The sequence below is a fragment of the Glossina fuscipes genome, unplaced genomic scaffold (assembly GCF_014805625.2).
Source record: "Glossina fuscipes isolate IAEA_lab_2018 unplaced genomic scaffold, Yale_Gfus_2 1, whole genome shotgun sequence".
NCBI classification, from domain to species: Eukaryota; Metazoa; Arthropoda; class Insecta; order Diptera; family Glossinidae; genus Glossina; species Glossina fuscipes.
Genome location: NW_023998415.1, coordinates 5,266,439 through 5,282,019, shown reverse-complemented (window position 1 = coordinate 5,282,019; position 15,581 = coordinate 5,266,439). Strand labels below are relative to the sequence as shown.

The following is a 15,581-nucleotide window of genomic DNA, read 5'->3' as shown; positions in this document are numbered from 1 at the left end:
TTTTAATGAAACGTACTTTGCAATGCAAAGATTTTCACGCATATTTGGTAAACAAACATGTAATATAATTGGTATGGTGCACGTGGGAGCTTTGCCAGGTACTAAATTGTTTATTCGATAATATATTTTTTTAAAACATATTTTCGCAATATTCAAAATAGGAACACCACTTTATAAGAGCAACTGGCCAGAAATCATAGAGAAAGCCAAATATGAAGCCGAAGTCTATAAAAAACACAAATTGGTAATAATTCTATATATTATCTCTATGATTATCTGCAATCGGTTTTATATTTTCGATTAATACGGAATCCTATACAAACGCACACCCACACACACACACACACACACACACGCACACATACACAGTCAAACGAAAATATAAAACCGATTGCAGATAATCATAGAGATAATATATAGAATTATTACCAATTTGTGTTTTTTATAGACTTCGGCTTCATATTTGGCTTTCTCTATGATTATCTGCAATCGGTTTTATATTTTCGTTTGACTGTGTATGTGTGCGTGTGTGTGTGTGTGTGTGTGTGTGGGTGTGCGTTTGTATAGGATTCCGTATTAATCGAAAATATGCACGATGTCCCTTATATACAAGACCACGATATTGGCCCAGAAATTGTTGCTTGTATGGGTAAAATAGCTCAAGAGATAAAAAATATAACGCCCCCTTCTATGCCGGTTGGCATACAGATCTTGGCAAGTGCTAATGAGCAAGCCATGGCAGTTGCTAAAGCCTGCAATCTGCAGTATATAAGGTGTGAAGGATTTGTTTTCGGCCATATAGCGGACGAAGGCTACACAAATGCCTGCGCTGGCCGATTATTGCGTTATAGACAAAGAATTGACGCTTCACAAATTTTGATATTTACCGATTTAAAGAAAAAGCATAGTTCACATGCCGTTACGGATGATCTCTCCTTACTAGAGACAGCTAAAGCTGCCCAGTTTTTTCTTTCAGATGGCGTTATTGTTACAGGTGAGGTGAAAGCGGATAAGATAAAATTTCAATCCTAACTTTACTATAAATTTTTAGGTACTTCTACTGGCCAAACTGCTAAGCTGGAAGATGTGCTTTCACTAAAAGATCAAATAACTATTCCTTTAATCGTTGGTTCCGGAGTTAATAGAAATAATCTAAAGGATTATTTTTATAACACACAAGCGGTTATCGTTGGTTCACATTTTAAACAAGAAGGCCACTGGGCAAACGATTTGTGCGAAAAAGCTGTAGAAACATTTATGCATGCTGTTTATGAATTAACTTGTAAAAACTGTTTAAAAAAGTGAAAAATTTTATTTCAAATACTTTTTTCTTACAAGTAAAAGATATAAATAAAAAAAATTACAAAACTTTTTCCCCTTTTCTTTCTTCTTTCCTTCTTTGTAGTCAATTTCCTTACAATGCACTTAAAATAAAATTTTAAAACAATTTCGCGAAAAAATCATAAATTCTTTCCCGTAGACTGGGACGCTCGCTAGCTTGAGCTAATTGTCGAGGGAATTCAAATCGTTGCGGTTGCTCGTAAACAGCATTTAAGCTATTGTCAAATTTTACACGTTTCTTTTTCGGCGGCGAATTTATATCATTTCGAAACTTCTTAGGTATCGCAAACGGATACGTTACATAATCGCTATTATTAGACTTCAAATTATGAGAGCGACCGTCGGCGCTCCAAGCAGTGATATTATTCTGCAAATTACTATCTACTTTATTAGCAAGAAAGCGGGACTTGCTACTAATATCCCGATCAGCAAAAGCATAATTTGGTTCAAGATGGTCCACAGAAGTACCGATTTTGTTGTGTTCTAATCGATTTTTTTTCAAAATACCACGAGCTCTTCCAAGTTTATTATTCGATGAAAGTTTGCAAGATCGTGATATACTCTTTTCCATTACTATTCTTTTAGCCAACTCAGTCTTTAGGTCTTGACGTAAGTCTATATTTTCGGAATTCATCGATGGCATTGAAAAGGAACGTTTCACGCTTTTCCGTTTATTAGTAAAGCAAGATTTGCTTGTAAAAGATTGATCGGATTCCTCTTCCGAGTCAGTAGTACGATTTTTATTACGAAATATTGACTCAAAATCCTGAAAACACAATAAATGTAACGCGATATTCAATTTAAAAACAATAAAATAGGTTTTGCTTACGCAGCGCTTTCCGCGGGGGCTCAACATGTACTCTTCCCCGAAATGCTTAACATCCTTTTTACGCAATGGCGTACGTTTGCTACTCTCCTTGCGTAACGTCTTGCGACACTGTATATGCAAGTCAATAGCATCACGTATAAATCCGATCCATGCACGGCATACTTGCATATCACTGGTGCTAAATATAATACCATCGCCCTGACATGTAATTTTAAAATTACCCGGTAGAAGTTCATAAACTTTACATTTCTTCAACGGAAATATACAACAACATTCTAAAGCATTGTCCACTGCCGTATTGGGCAATCTCTCTTTTAGTATTTTGCAATACATGAATATATCTGACATTAAGACACAATATCTTTTAATTTCTTCACCATTGCGAGTGATTTTCTGCAAAACACCCTCTTTGATAACTTTACGAGATGGCTGCACTATATTCGGCGTTCGATTAACCAAGGAATTTTGTAAATTAATCAACACTTGCGTAACTTCTTGATCTTCCACGCAAGAATTAATATGAGATACCGTGTTTTCAATCTCTTTGACCGATTGTCTCAACGCTTTAAAGTCAGTGTCAGCCGGACTGGTATAGAGAAGTACTTGTTCCAACAATAGTTTATATCGCGGCACTCTTTGTATGGGTACAATCATAAGAGAATTTAATTTACGCTGCACCTCTGGTCGCGATTCGTTTACTTCCAAAAATCGACGAAAGCCCGCATTTTTCGATACCAAATGTTGCAATAAAAATAACGCGTTCCGATAGTCAAAGGCATACACGGAATATAGTTTAAAAAAAGGTGCCATTCGTAAAAAAGCTTTTGCCACATTGTTCATATCAGATTGCAATTCTTGCAAAAATTCACCATTTAAATTATGGATCATTTCAATCTGACCAAACAAAGCAATGTGACTGGTCTCGTCAATAACTTTTTCTTCTTTTAAAGGCTTAACGAAATATTCCATTAACAGCTCCAACTGCTGCAAGTAAGTCTTTTCAGAACTCACAATTTCTTGTATAGCCTGCAAACGGAAGTTACGTCTTTTATCTACTTCACTGCTAGGAGTTGAAATGGGTGTATTACCAGTGCCTCCAGCTAACATCGAGCAAACTGAAAATAAGAAAAAACAATAACATCCATGTTACATCCATCAGAATATAAAAGAAAAAATGTTCAAAATAAGTATCGAGGACAATATCGTTATTGGATCTTAAGCAAATTTCCTATGCATTTCCGTAATAGATTCTCGGCTTACACTCAGATACCGCGCGTTCCGTCCATGATGCATACTCCTTCATACTCATACTCGCATACTCATTCATAAATAAGAATATATGCGCGAAACATGAAACTTTCCTTCCTTTCTGACGTAAACATTAATTGAAAAGTGAGCGTATTTCTGGAGGGATTTCCAATGGAATTGTTTGCAATAACTGCACATTCGCGCATGCATACTTGCGTATACTATTCATACAGTTTCAATGCTCAGGTCAAAGATAAAATAGCAAAATTGGCAAGGAAATATTTGCCGGCAAGCATTAAAAAGTGGAAAAGTTATTTTTATATTACTTTGGAAAACGTACCCTTCGTTCTGCTCTTAGCAGTCAACAAATTGCGCTCCTGCAACACTTGACGCAGTTCGCGGCTAAAACTCAAAGCCGTTTCGGGCGTTCGCGGTGAAGCCATTTCATTAACAGGACTACTATAAGATCGTTCCTTACGAGTATACATATTTGCACTTCGAAAAAAGATAATTAATTTCAATCATTTACTTAATAAATAGCAAAAAATCCGAAAAATGCTCACCAATTATGTTTAGAAAACGCGACAGCTGGCAAGCGACTTAATTTAAAATGATTCTTCTTTTCAAACAATTTGAATTAAAAAGCAGTGTTGCCATAACTGTCATTTCTTGACTTTTAACGTAAGAGCAATTTTTTTATGTATCGATTTTTCCTGACACTGTCAGTTGGGAGAAATTTTTCTTAATTTCAGTTTGTCAAAAAGCAATGTGAAAATTCTGCCAATTTTTTTAAAAAGGCAGAAATCGTAGAAAATTTATTAATTCTTAGTAAAATTTAGCAAAATTTCCAACGAAATGGCTGCTTACCGTACTTTTGGTATTTTTTTAGCACGCCAATCAGTTAATTTTAATAATTCGCGTTTAATTGTAATACCACGTAATCTGCGACTGAGGGAATTCAAGACAAATGCTGGTAATAGTAATGGCGGCGCCGGTAGAGGCAGTGGTAATACTTTAAAGTTAGCATTATTGGGAACTACTGTGGGGGCTACCGGAGGCACCATCTACTCATTAATCAACAATTGGAAGGGCAAAGATTCACACAAAGAACACGAGCGGACATTGCCTATCCGTATAGCTCAGTTTCCAGCTGGTGTTAAGATCACAAAACGTTACATAAATCCAAACGACAAAACGGGTTTAGATATCACGCTGTTTCAATTTCAAACTTGTCCGTTTTGTTGTAAGGTAAGAGCATTTTTGGATTACATGGGAATATCATATTCGGTAGTGGAAGTAGACGCTGTCCTGCGGCAAGATATAAAATGGTCACCCCAGAAAAAAGTACCTATGATATTGATTAAACAAGCAAACGGGTCATATGTGCAAATGACTGACTCCAGCGCCATAATATCTCTACTATCTACCTATTTAAATGATAAAAGTAGTGATATAGGAGAATTGGCAGATTTTTATCCAACCATTTCGTTTTTCGACAATGATGATAAAAAAAAACATGATATTATGAATAAATATTTTCTTATGTACCAAGAACGTACTCCAAAAACTCACACTAAAGAAACTGAACAGTAAGAAAAGAAGTCAAGTAATTGCGACAAAATAAAATTAATTTGTGTAATTACAGAACTGAACGTAAATGGCGAACTTGGGCGGATCAACATTTGGTTCATTTGATATCACCTAATTGTTATCAATCGTTGGGTGAAGCTTTCGAGACATTTCAATGGTTTTCTGAAGCTGGTGAATGGGATATACATTTTCCGAAATGGGAACGCGACTTAATGGTGTACGTTGGTGCTACTGCTATGTGGACGATATCAAAAATTCTGAAACGACGACACAATTTAAGCGACGATGTGCGTGGACATATATATGACGCCCTTAATAAATGGATGAGGGAAGTGGATAAATGTAAAAGTAAATTCTTGGGTGGGAAACAGCCTAATTTAGGTGACTTAGCTGTTTATGGCGTACTGAGCAGTATGGAGGGTTGTCAAGCTTTCAAGGACTGCATGGAGAAAACCAAAATTAGTAAAGAATTTTTGCTTTCAAAAGAAAATAAATTCCTTTGTTACGAAATTTTTTTAGGTGGATGGTATTATGATGTCAAACAACTAGTGCAGCAAAACCGGGGTAATTTAATAAGAGAACGTATTGAAGGCCAAGTACCGTCGTTACTGGCAAACGTATCGAATTAATTATTTTTATTTGATGTATTTTGAAAAATTAGGCTTATATATTTTTAAATGTTAAATTATAAAATTTATAAAGAAGTCTTTTATTTCAAACAATTCTGAATTAGCTAATTAATAAATTAAACTAAATTCGTTACAGCTGCTTTCTAAAAGATTACCGATCGAATATATTTTATCCTCGGTTTTAAAAGAATCTGGTAAATTGATATTATCTGTGAAGGCCGTATGTATAAACCTACCATATTTCAATATTGTCAATGTTTCACATATTCGGAGAGAATATTCTCTTCTACAACTAAATCTTTAAAACATATCTGGCAAGATCCAGCTTTATCAACGATACCTATTTAATGAAATTGGTGTACGGTTACGCTACGTGTAGGTATCACAAAGAAAAGCTACCTTAAACTCGTCATATACATTTTGAGTTATGTTTGTTGTGTTCCGCTCTGCGACACCTTGCTTTCAAAATATTTCGTTTTTTGATTTAGAAATTGTTTTGCCGGAATTTTTAACCAAAGAAAAATTTTTGAAAACAAAAGTAGAAAAATAGGCAAAATACATAATTCTCTGATAACCGGGAACCTAAATGTAGACCACCAAAAAAACTTTATCGCTTATTATAAATTATAAAGAAGAAATATAAAAACCTTAAGTGCAAGTGTACAAGATTATCACAGGAATGAAAAAAAAAAAAAACAAGAAAAATTGTTTACCGTCCAAATCTGAAAATGTATATATATAAAAATTTGTTAAGTAAATTTAATTCCATGCTAGTTTCCTTCTCTATAACAAAACGTGGAGTGATATCCGCAAAACAAATCAAAAAATCAATTTTGTGCCTTTATTGCAATTTGAATTATTTTGAAGATTTTTATACTGTAAAAGAAACATTTTAATCCTGATTTTATCCTGATTCAAAATAAAATACATGTGAAACAAATTTGCGAACATTTGCAAACGTAATGAGATCATCGTAATTATGATGACTATCGAAACCTTAAGCAATAATTTGTCTCCCCCTTAAAAGAATTCTCTTTAAAAGCAGAGATTCTGCGTGGATGATGATCATATTTTAGGCGTACGTCTTATTATAGTTCAGAAAATCAAATCTTTAGCAGTTTGTTAACATATGTGCTTGTAGTATTGCCACTTTGCGGAATTCGTGGTTTAACATTTCATAAAGAAGAAAGAACGAACGAGCGAACGAATTCAACCATAACTTTATCTTTGCGAATAAACTTCAATTTCAGCCATGGGTGTCATTTTAGGGATCCGTGTTGAATGAACAATATGATGGAGGCCTACACAAACGCGCAACTTAACAGACCAGAAGGTTCAACTCTGTAAAATAAAGGACCAACATTAGGATTAACACTATCTAACGGACCAACTCTGTAAAATAACATTATCTAACGCACCAAATTAACAAAAGCCGTCGGCAAAACAAAAACTTAACATTATCTAACGGACCAACTCTGTAAAATAACATTATCTAACGGACCAACTTAACAAAAGCCGTTGGCATAGCAAAATGAAAAAGTTCCAGCGACCATGTAGGCAGTTAATGTTGCATACTCCTACTTTTGAGAACTTTTCAAACCTGATGAATATATCTGAATAGGCAACACAAGCACAGAGAGGGAGAATGGAAGAGCGATCTGTATATGAAAACATAGCCAAATGCTTCTAGCAACACATGTAGGTATTCGTAGGAAATATCGTCATTGCCTAAATAATATCTAAATCTATAAATAATATCTAAAGCAACGAGTTTAATTGCTATTGATAACATTTAAACATTTGGAGTTGATCCATTAAAATTAGAAAGGAACAACGCTCTCCTTATATAATGACGAATATACATTCCACATAAAAATAATGAAATCCACATTTTCCCAAATATATTAAAAAACTGCGCAAAACAACACCGTAAGAATAAGCATTTTCCATAATTAGGACAACATGGTATGAGGAGTGGATAACAGTTTTCTTCTCTAAAATTGTGACGGACATTAATGTAACATTTATAATGTTTATTATGCTTTATCGTAATTACGCTTTAAACAAGCCCTTCTAATTTGCGATGGCATACGGTGATGAGCAGTCTGGCATCATTAGCTCAATTATGTGTAACGCATTTGATAAAGTGTTTGTGCGTCGCGAGAGTGTTGGTGCACTTTTTTCGTAATACATTTTCGAATTTTCTTTCACTCCTCCAAAAAGTCGTGTTGTACCTTCTTTAACCAAGACTATGGCGGCTACATTAGGAAGAATTTGTGGTTCAAAACTGCTTAAATCTGCACCTGCATTGAATCTACAGCAGGTACGATGGACGCATAAACTATATTTATTCAAAATCATCAGAGATAAAGAGTGTTAAATCATCACAAAAAATGAATCTTTATAAAGATCCCAAGCAAAATAATATGTAATATAATAAGAAAAAAATCAATTAAAATGTTCTCTTGCCCTTACGATTCCAAACAAAATCAAAGAAGAATTATCATTGAGATTGTTTATTCAATTACTAAGAAGTGTTAAGTTATAATAGCAGTGATTGAAGAAAAATTCCCTAGCCGTGATATTATGTAATCCATAATTGAGGTTTTGTTCTTTCTTTCTTTGCTCTTTGCCTTTTTCCTGAATAATCAAAAATCTATAAAATAGTTTTTTAAGAATATTGCCATTAATAAGTATACTTTTTAGGCCAATAATCTCTCAACTACCAAAACTTGGACCAATGGTCAAAAGAAGGTAAGCTTTGTGAAGAAACATATGAGTGCATATTAGTGCATACGCATACACGTATGTAACACACTTGAAAATGAATTGAACACAAATGTCAACTTTGCAATTAGCATAACCTCAATGCGTTATTTTGATTTTTGTTGTATTACATGATTGTTTGTATTTTGTGTTTGTAGCTTTTTGCTACCATTGGTGCTTTAACCGGAGGTGTTGGTGCACTTATTTATGCCTTGGAGCAATCTGTCGAAGCTTCGGGCACCGAGGTGCATCCACCTAAGATGCCATGGAGCCACAGTGGTATAATTGCCTCGCTGGATCACACCAGGTTAGCAAATCATATTCATTAGAAAGAAATTTTTTTAAGAATTACCGGGTATCGTGAACAATGTTTTGTATAGTGTCCGTCGTGGTTACGAAGTGTACAAGCAGGTTTGTTCCGCCTGCCATTCTATGCAATACATTGCTTATCGTAATTTAATTGGTGTTTCACATACTGAGGCTGAAGCCAAAGCGGAGGCAGCTGCCATTACCGTAAGTTAAACTTCAGTCTTATTAGGTTTCTGTTCAGTTTTTGCTAGCCTGCTTTAAAATAAATTTTAGGTAAAAGATGGTCCTGATGATAACGGAGAATATTATAATCGTCCTGGTAAGCTATCGGATTACTTCCCAGCACCTTATCCCAATGAAGAGGCTGCTCGCGCTGCCAACAACGGCGCTTATCCGCCAGATTTAAGTTACATAGTATCGGCTCGCAAAGGTGGTGAGGATTACATTTTTTCGCTGCTTACTGGCTACTTCGACGCCCCGGCCGGTGTAGCGTTGCGTGATGGTCAATACTACAATCCTTATTTCCCAGGAGGTGCTATTTCTATGGCTCAAGTTTTATACAATGAAGTAAATATCCTTTAAAATACTATCTTAGAGAACAAATACAAATATATGAATTCTTTTACTTATCAGGTCATTGAATACGAGGATGGTACACCACCAACTGCAAGTCAGCTAGCCAAAGATGTGTCCACCTTCCTCAAGTGGACCTCAGAGCCCGAACACGATGTACGCAAACAAATGCTTATCAAAACTGTCGGGCTTATGACCATTTTAACTATCCTCGCTTACTATATTAAAAGACACAAGTGGTCGACTTTAAAATCACGAAAAATTTTCTTCGTCCCTAAGAAGGATTAAAGTCTAACACAAATGCCATAATAAGTCAATACAAAACGAGAATTTGCTAAATTACGCAACAATAACAAAAAAGCAGTAGAAAAAGCAACAAGAGCTAAAGCCACTCATTGAGGATGTTTTAAGGAGAACTTCCTTATATATCCAACATGTTATCACATTTGTTAAATACGATAATTGAAAAGCTAAACAATTAAAAAATAAAGATTACTTTTAAAAAAGAAACTATAATTTAAAACTTAAATAAAGAAAATACACAAACGAAATATAAAATAATTAAATAATTCTGAAAGCATTGAGATCGTGTTCAGCGCTAATTAAGAACAAGATATTGATAGTATAAATTCATAACGTGCCCTCTTCACTTTGTGATTTCCTTATTTATTAATAAATATGTTATACTACTACTCCCCGCCTCTTAGCCCAATCTAATTTTTTTAATTTTATTTTTTTTTATAAAATGTATTTATCGTAATTATTGTGTGTATGTTTATACTCAACAGAAAATTGTTTAATAAAGTTTGTGAAAATGATGTGACTGAGGTCAATTGCAACTGCAACGAAAATTTCGTTTTCATTAATTCCTTTTCCTAGAATATTTCTATACTGCACATTGCTCGATTATTACCTCTCTGTTAATTGGCGAGACAATCTCTTAATTATTAACATCTTTAAAGCTACTTGTTTATAGAATTTTTTTTTATGAAACTACCTTTAGTATAAAACTGTGCCTTTCCCTTGGAAGCAATTTTATATTCATTTGTCCACTTAGGTAAGATTTTAATTTGCCATTGTTTCAATCTAACGTCAAAAACAAATTATTTGTATTCGTGTCATTTGTGTCGGTTTTTTTGAAAATTGCTTCTTGGATGCATTGGACGCGTCAGTGACGTCTCTCCTTATCTTTTATTTTTATCTAAATATTTATTAAAACAATGCGATGCTAATATATGTAAAATAGAGATTTGCAACTTTAACCAATTTTTCTCGAGCTTTATACAAATCTAGAGATTTAATTTTGACAAGCATTTTCGTTAGATTTTCTTACCTTGCATGCGTGAACGTAAAATTTATGTAAATAATGCAAATAGCGCTTCACATCTCTCATATACTATTTAAATAAAAAGTAAAAAACGACTTTTATTTATTTGGACTTTTGCTCATATATTGAAAAGTCGCTTTATCTCTTTATCGCCCTCATCTTCAATATTTCATCTCTTTCATACATTTTGTCACGTACAATTACAATTTATTTTACACAACATCGTTTGATTCATCATTTTCTTATCTATGTAACAACAGAAATTTTCTGCATAATCGAAATCACTTACTAACACTGGTTTGCCGACAAAACATATGTTTAACATTGAAGGCTATTGAAAGCAGCCTCCAAATGTTTATAATGTTGTTATTGTAATTTTAGATTTTTTCAAAGAAAATGTTTGTTTTGGCTGAACTTAAAGATACTGTACGCATAAGTCCTGATCAATTTAATTTAAAACTATTGGAAGCCGTACGAGATGAAATAAACCGTAAATTGGCGAACAAGGTAAACGTCAGAACTTTCTCCACGAACTATACGTAAGATTACTATCAATTTTAGGTATTGCTTAACGTTGGTTTATGTATAGCATTAAAGGATGTAGTCTCTTTGAAAGACTCTTTTATATTGCCGGGGGATGGGGCGTCACATACGGAGGTCGTGTTTCGTTACATAGTGTTCCGGCCGCCCGTGGGAAATGTGCTGACGGGTAAAATACGCAGTTGCAGCCATGAGGGTGTGCATGTGACGTTAGGATTTTTCGATGATATTCTAATACCACCAACAGCTCTGCAGCATCCGTCACGTTTTGATGAAACTGAACGTGCTTGGGTCTGGGAGTATCCTTTAGATGATGGCGGTAAACATGATCTTTTCATGGACATAGGAGAGCCCATAAAGTTTCGCGTCTCGCGTGAAATATTTGAGGAAAGTTCACCAATAGGGCCACCTAAAAATGAAACACTACAACCGGGAACATCAGCTCAAGGTTGTACTTCAGCAGCTCAACAAACAAATGAAGCTAGAACTCCATATAAGATTATAGTAAGTTACTAAAAGTAGAAGTGCTGATTAAATCATATTTATTTCGATAATTCTTTTATTCAGGCTGCTATTAACGAATCGGGATTGGGTGTTTTGTCGTGGTGGGATCAGCAACAGCAAGCCGAGGAAACAAACAATGAAGAAGAAGCAGAGGAAAATAACGTAGATTATGATAATGATGAGAATGGTGAAGGCGCTTACGAAGAATGATGGTTAATAATTAAATAAAAAACAAAAGAAAAGTTCTTTTCGAATCGAATCCACTCTTTGTATCAAGTTCCAGCTTGTTTCGTTTCGAATAAATTGAAGTATTAATTTGATCGACATCCAAAAAATGCAAACTTCTTCAGATATCCTTCCAAATGCGCCATTCTCGTCATAAATCTATTTGTTTTCGCTATTATCTCATTAAATATAAATTTTTTTTAGTTTTTACTTTAGCTTTTAGAAAGCCACGTTCATGGTGAGATGAATTGATTTGTAACCCATCAACTCAAAGCAAACATAAAAGCTCCAAAGCGTTTCGTTATTTTTTCAGGCATCGTTTTGGTCATACTTAGATCATTATCTGCTATCAGCAGATCTATCAGTTATAGTTTGTTGATGCAGGCAAAAGTGCTGAGTGGATGAAGTCCTCTTTCGCTGCGAGCTTATTTATAGTCATCAAACAAGACGCACATGAGTTCAGCGACATTTTTTGTAATCGAGTGCGAACGCGATAGAGAATACTACATTATTGGATCATATCGCACACATTCAATCGGTTCCCTAATGCGAACCTCAGCGCAATTTTTCGATTATGAATATAAAAATGCTAATATATTGTAAATATAACATAGCGTATTCAATGTTGTGACGATAAAATGTAAATTTCTATTTTTATAGTCTATCTATGCTTTTGCAAAGCAGAATTTTATGGAATTAACGAGTGTAGTCAAATTAGAAAAAAAAAAAATCTAAAATCATTATAGTGGACCAGGAGAGATCGTTAGATACACCTGCTCCACAGCTATTCGCATGACGACTTCTCAAGATACTGCCTTTTATATGGCAAATGATCAGATTCGAACCATTTTCAATAGCATTCATATTCGGGCTGTAACATGTTATCAAAATGTCTTGAAAATTGTGGCCTTTAGGTGAAACACAAGAAAAAAGGAAAGCTTAAAAGGATTCAGGAATTGATTCTTATCGGTATAGTAAGAAGTGGGTCGTTCCATACGCTCAAACTTAATATAGCCTTATATACTACAAGTGGTGTGTAGGGTATAAAAACCTAACAATTGTTATGAATCATTGTTTTGCAAGCTGCTTACACGCCGTCCGTCAAGATTATAGCGTTGGCGGACCTCCGCAAAGAAAAAATCGCCAACCGTGCATAAGTGATTATCGAAATCAAATCAAAGCAATAGGCTTTTAATTTAGCGAATAAATGTTATTACGATTTGGAATCGAGATGTTCGGCACTCTTGCCTTTGTTTCCACCATTTTCGATTTAAAACCACGACAACTTCAGCATTTTTTTTTACAATATTTTTATTTACGTTAAAATTTTTATATTTTCAATATTTTTATTCATATAATTTTAGGTCGTGTTTCACAAAACTTCTATTTTCTCATTTTCTTATTTTTTTTTTCATTTTTTTTTGTATTTTTTTTTTTTTTTTTTTTTTTTTTTTCAATTTTTTTTTTATTTTAAGTCTTTTTTATGAATAATTTATTTTTTATTTTATTATTGTTATTTTTCATTTTATTAGAATTTAATGCAGAGGGAGAGAGAGAGAGAGAGAGAGATAGAGCGAGAGAGACATGAGTATTTGATAAAAAAAAAAATTGATAAAAATAAATAAAATGTTTTTTTTTTTTGCCATTAAAAATGTTTAGAAAATTTTTATTAATTTGTTATATTCACCACTGAGAAGCTTATGGACTATTAAAATTATTGTAAGACTCGCAATAGCTAGGAATAGGTATCAGAGATTCTATGAAAGATATATAGTTGTCAGTTTCAAACATCCGATAAATTGCATATATGCTTAAAATCTCTGCAAATCGATGAAGAAAATTTTGCAATGCATTACTTAGTTCTATTTTAATGCGACAAATGCAAACAAAAAATGAATAAATAAATGATTGCTACGCCACGTGAATAGCAAAAAAAAAAAAAAAAAAAAATATGCAAATATTTCTCGTGAAGTGAAAGTGTGAAAATATCTTTGCAAATAATATTTAACTTATAGCATAGATACCGATATGAAATTTGTTATAAATATTCGTTGAGACTGAGAAATTGTTTTCGTTAATTATTGCATTTCCCAAGTTTCCCAACTTATTGGACATTGGATAACCGATTGCCAATATAATGTTTACGAGGAGCAAGTGTGAAACTTACTGCGAGAATCTGGCAGTCATCAAGACCAAAAACCTTTCCATTTTATTTATATGATTGCTTGAGGTAATGCGATGGTGAGATAGTGAGGTGAGGTGGTGATGTGGTGAATATATACAATATTCGCTTTGAGACGAATGTAAGTTTCTTTTGCTCTGGCTTTTAACTTTTTTTTTTCGTCTTTTTGGTTGTTCTTTACTGTTATTGTGAGTGTTACAATATGTATGTGAAGGTTCGTCATCATATGTTTTAGTAGCGTTTTAGCTTTTCTTTTGTATTTATTTGGTTTCAGGGCGGGTTTGATGTGTAAGTTGCTTTTGCAGTTGGGCAATTTTTATAATATTATTATTATTTTTTATTTTTATTATGCAATATTTTATAAATAATTATCATTATGATTAAAGCTGATCAACTTGTGATTTATTTGTTCAATTATTTATTTTGTTTTTCTCATTTTTCCCTCTTTTTTTATTATATAAATTTATCGTATCAAGTTTTCTTTTTTTTTATTGTGAAAATTAGCTTGGTTTTTTTTTTGGTTTTTTTGTTTTTCTATAAATAATTGAATAAAAGATTAATGTCTTTTTTTTTTTTTTTGTTTGTTAATTCAAGTTAAAAGAAAAAAACTTATAAAAATAAATTTTTATATATTTCTTTTCATAGATGAGTGAATAAACTTATTTATAGGCAATCACATGACATATCCGATTTTTTTAGTCTTTTTTTATATCTAGGAGAAGATAAGCAGTAGTTAAAATATTTTTTATTTATTCATTTATTTATTTTTTTCTATTAAATTTAATCTTTGTACCCATCACTATAAAATTGAGTATATTAGTTCGCGTTGTTCTCTCTCAGAATAAAAGTCAAATAGGTTTAGTTGCATTAGTCTATCGATCGATCTTTGCAGCTTTATAATTGTACGATTCAGGACGTACACATAATACGAGCAATGCCATAATTGAAATGTATTGTGCTTGGAATTCCATTAACCTTCAAAGTGTGTATAGAAATTGATTTTTACTTTTGATTTAGTAATGACGAATAAAAAATAGTCGAGAATGGCTATCAAAGCAAATATCGTTGAATATTGTCGTAAGTCAATTTAATAAAGGACCGTCGGTAATTTATTGATATTTTATTGACCAATAAATATTCATATTCTTAGTTCTAATTTGCAAATCGAGAACTATACGATAAAACCTCTAACTTTATACAATCACCTAATTCGCTTGAAGATGAATATGACTTATGTCGGGTGGTGTTCCAAGATACGGGACAGGAATGTCTTCCCCATTGAGTGAGAGAGAGAGATAGATAGATAGAAAGATAGATATATAGATAGATAGATAGATAGATAGATAGATAGATAGATAGATAGATAGATAGATAGATAGAGAGAGAGAGAGAGAGAAAGAGAGAGAGAGAGAGAGAGAGAAAAGATTGAATACATTTATGCAAAACGTTCATACTCCAGCAAATCCGTGGAGATCATTTGCCCGAAGTGCTATTTCACACATAACTCTCTTCTACTGG

General features: G+C 33.3%; 5 protein-coding genes across 8 annotated transcripts; 4 read left to right on the top strand and 1 right to left on the bottom strand.

Moving 5' to 3' along the window:
• The first annotated feature begins 5 nt into the window (after window positions 1-5).
• LOC119632173 (uncharacterized protein F13E9.13, mitochondrial) lies at window positions 6-1,305 on the top strand. Its single transcript, XM_038024966.1, has 4 exons — window positions 6-98; window positions 162-244; window positions 568-994; window positions 1,052-1,305. The coding sequence occupies exons 1-4, from the start codon at window positions 23-25 to the stop codon at window positions 1,303-1,305; spliced, it is 840 nt and encodes a 279-aa protein (XP_037880894.1). The 5' UTR covers window positions 6-22.
• Window positions 1,306-1,380: 75 nt separating this feature from the next.
• On the bottom strand, window positions 1,381-4,031 carry LOC119631301 (myosin-M heavy chain). The gene is made up of 4 exons (XM_038023381.1): window positions 3,982-4,031; window positions 3,759-3,913; window positions 2,171-3,285; window positions 1,381-2,107 (listed from the first exon to the last, which is right to left on the bottom strand). The coding sequence occupies exons 2-4, from the start codon at window positions 3,904-3,906 to the stop codon at window positions 1,439-1,441; spliced, it is 1,932 nt and encodes a 643-aa protein (XP_037879309.1). The 5' UTR covers window positions 3,907-3,913; window positions 3,982-4,031; the 3' UTR covers window positions 1,381-1,438.
• Window positions 4,032-4,128: 97 nt separating this feature from the next.
• LOC119631677 (prostaglandin E synthase 2) lies at window positions 4,129-5,693 on the top strand. The gene is made up of 3 exons (XM_038024093.1): window positions 4,129-5,007; window positions 5,064-5,470; window positions 5,528-5,693. The coding sequence occupies exons 1-3, from the start codon at window positions 4,274-4,276 to the stop codon at window positions 5,635-5,637; spliced, it is 1,251 nt and encodes a 416-aa protein (XP_037880021.1). The 5' UTR covers window positions 4,129-4,273; the 3' UTR covers window positions 5,638-5,693.
• A 2,089-nt stretch (window positions 5,694-7,782) lies between these two features.
• LOC119631324 (cytochrome c1, heme protein, mitochondrial) lies at window positions 7,783-9,782 on the top strand. Its single transcript, XM_038023432.1, has 6 exons — window positions 7,783-7,960; window positions 8,344-8,391; window positions 8,562-8,710; window positions 8,784-8,916; window positions 8,986-9,279; window positions 9,346-9,782. The coding sequence occupies exons 1-6, from the start codon at window positions 7,889-7,891 to the stop codon at window positions 9,571-9,573; spliced, it is 924 nt and encodes a 307-aa protein (XP_037879360.1). The 5' UTR covers window positions 7,783-7,888; the 3' UTR covers window positions 9,574-9,782.
• Window positions 9,783-10,695: 913 nt separating this feature from the next.
• Window positions 10,696-13,222, top strand: LOC119631374 (DNA-directed RNA polymerase III subunit RPC8). 4 transcript variants are annotated; one of them, XM_038023524.1, is made up of 4 exons: window positions 10,696-11,119; window positions 11,174-11,321; window positions 11,400-11,656; window positions 11,720-13,222. In XM_038023524.1, exons 1-4 carry the CDS (start codon window positions 11,009-11,011, stop codon window positions 11,864-11,866), a joined length of 663 nt encoding a protein of 220 aa, XP_037879452.1. In that variant the 5' UTR covers window positions 10,696-11,008; the 3' UTR covers window positions 11,867-13,222. The 4 variants fall into 4 exon arrangements, 3 of the variants coding, with proteins under 3 accessions (XP_037879452.1, XP_037879451.1, XP_037879449.1); XM_038023523.1 differs by having other exon boundaries at window positions 10,697-11,119; window positions 11,174-11,348; window positions 11,720-13,221; XR_005246651.1 differs by having other exon boundaries at window positions 10,704-11,119; window positions 11,174-11,656; window positions 11,720-12,480; window positions 12,542-13,215.
• The last annotated feature ends 2,359 nt before the right edge of the window (window positions 13,223-15,581 follow it).

Coding starts and splice junctions, on each gene's coding strand:
- LOC119632173 (XM_038024966.1), top strand. CDS start 23: ATGCAAAGATTTTCACGCATATTTGGTAAACAAACATGTAATATAATT. Junction 245..567: donor TCTATAAAAAACACAAATTG/GTAATAATTCTA, acceptor GCGTTTGTATAG/GATTCCGTATTAATCGAAAA. Junction 995..1,051: donor AGATGGCGTTATTGTTACAG/GTGAGGTGAAAG, acceptor ATAAATTTTTAG/GTACTTCTACTGGCCAAACT.
- LOC119631301 (XM_038023381.1), bottom strand. CDS start 3,906: ATGTATACTCGTAAGGAACGATCTTATAGTAGTCCTGTTAATGAAATG. Junction 3,286..3,758: donor TGCTAAGAGCAGAACGAAGG/GTACGTTTTCCA, acceptor TCTTATTTTCAG/TTTGCTCGATGTTAGCTGGA. Junction 2,108..2,170: donor GCCCCCGCGGAAAGCGCTGC/GTAAGCAAAACC, acceptor TTGTGTTTTCAG/GATTTTGAGTCAATATTTCG.
- LOC119631677 (XM_038024093.1), top strand. CDS start 4,274: ATGGCTGCTTACCGTACTTTTGGTATTTTTTTAGCACGCCAATCAGTT. Junction 5,008..5,063: donor CACACTAAAGAAACTGAACA/GTAAGAAAAGAA, acceptor GTGTAATTACAG/AACTGAACGTAAATGGCGAA. Junction 5,471..5,527: donor CATGGAGAAAACCAAAATTA/GTAAAGAATTTT, acceptor AAATTTTTTTAG/GTGGATGGTATTATGATGTC.
- LOC119631324 (XM_038023432.1), top strand. CDS start 7,889: ATGGCGGCTACATTAGGAAGAATTTGTGGTTCAAAACTGCTTAAATCT. Junction 8,392..8,561: donor GGACCAATGGTCAAAAGAAG/GTAAGCTTTGTG, acceptor TTGTGTTTGTAG/CTTTTTGCTACCATTGGTGC. Junction 8,917..8,985: donor CGGAGGCAGCTGCCATTACC/GTAAGTTAAACT, acceptor AATAAATTTTAG/GTAAAAGATGGTCCTGATGA.
- LOC119631374 (XM_038023521.1), top strand. CDS start 11,009: ATGTTTGTTTTGGCTGAACTTAAAGATACTGTACGCATAAGTCCTGAT. Junction 11,120..11,173: donor ACCGTAAATTGGCGAACAAG/GTAAACGTCAGA, acceptor TATCAATTTTAG/GTATTGCTTAACGTTGGTTT. Junction 11,657..11,719: donor GAACTCCATATAAGATTATA/GTAAGTTACTAA, acceptor TCTTTTATTCAG/GCTGCTATTAACGAATCGGG.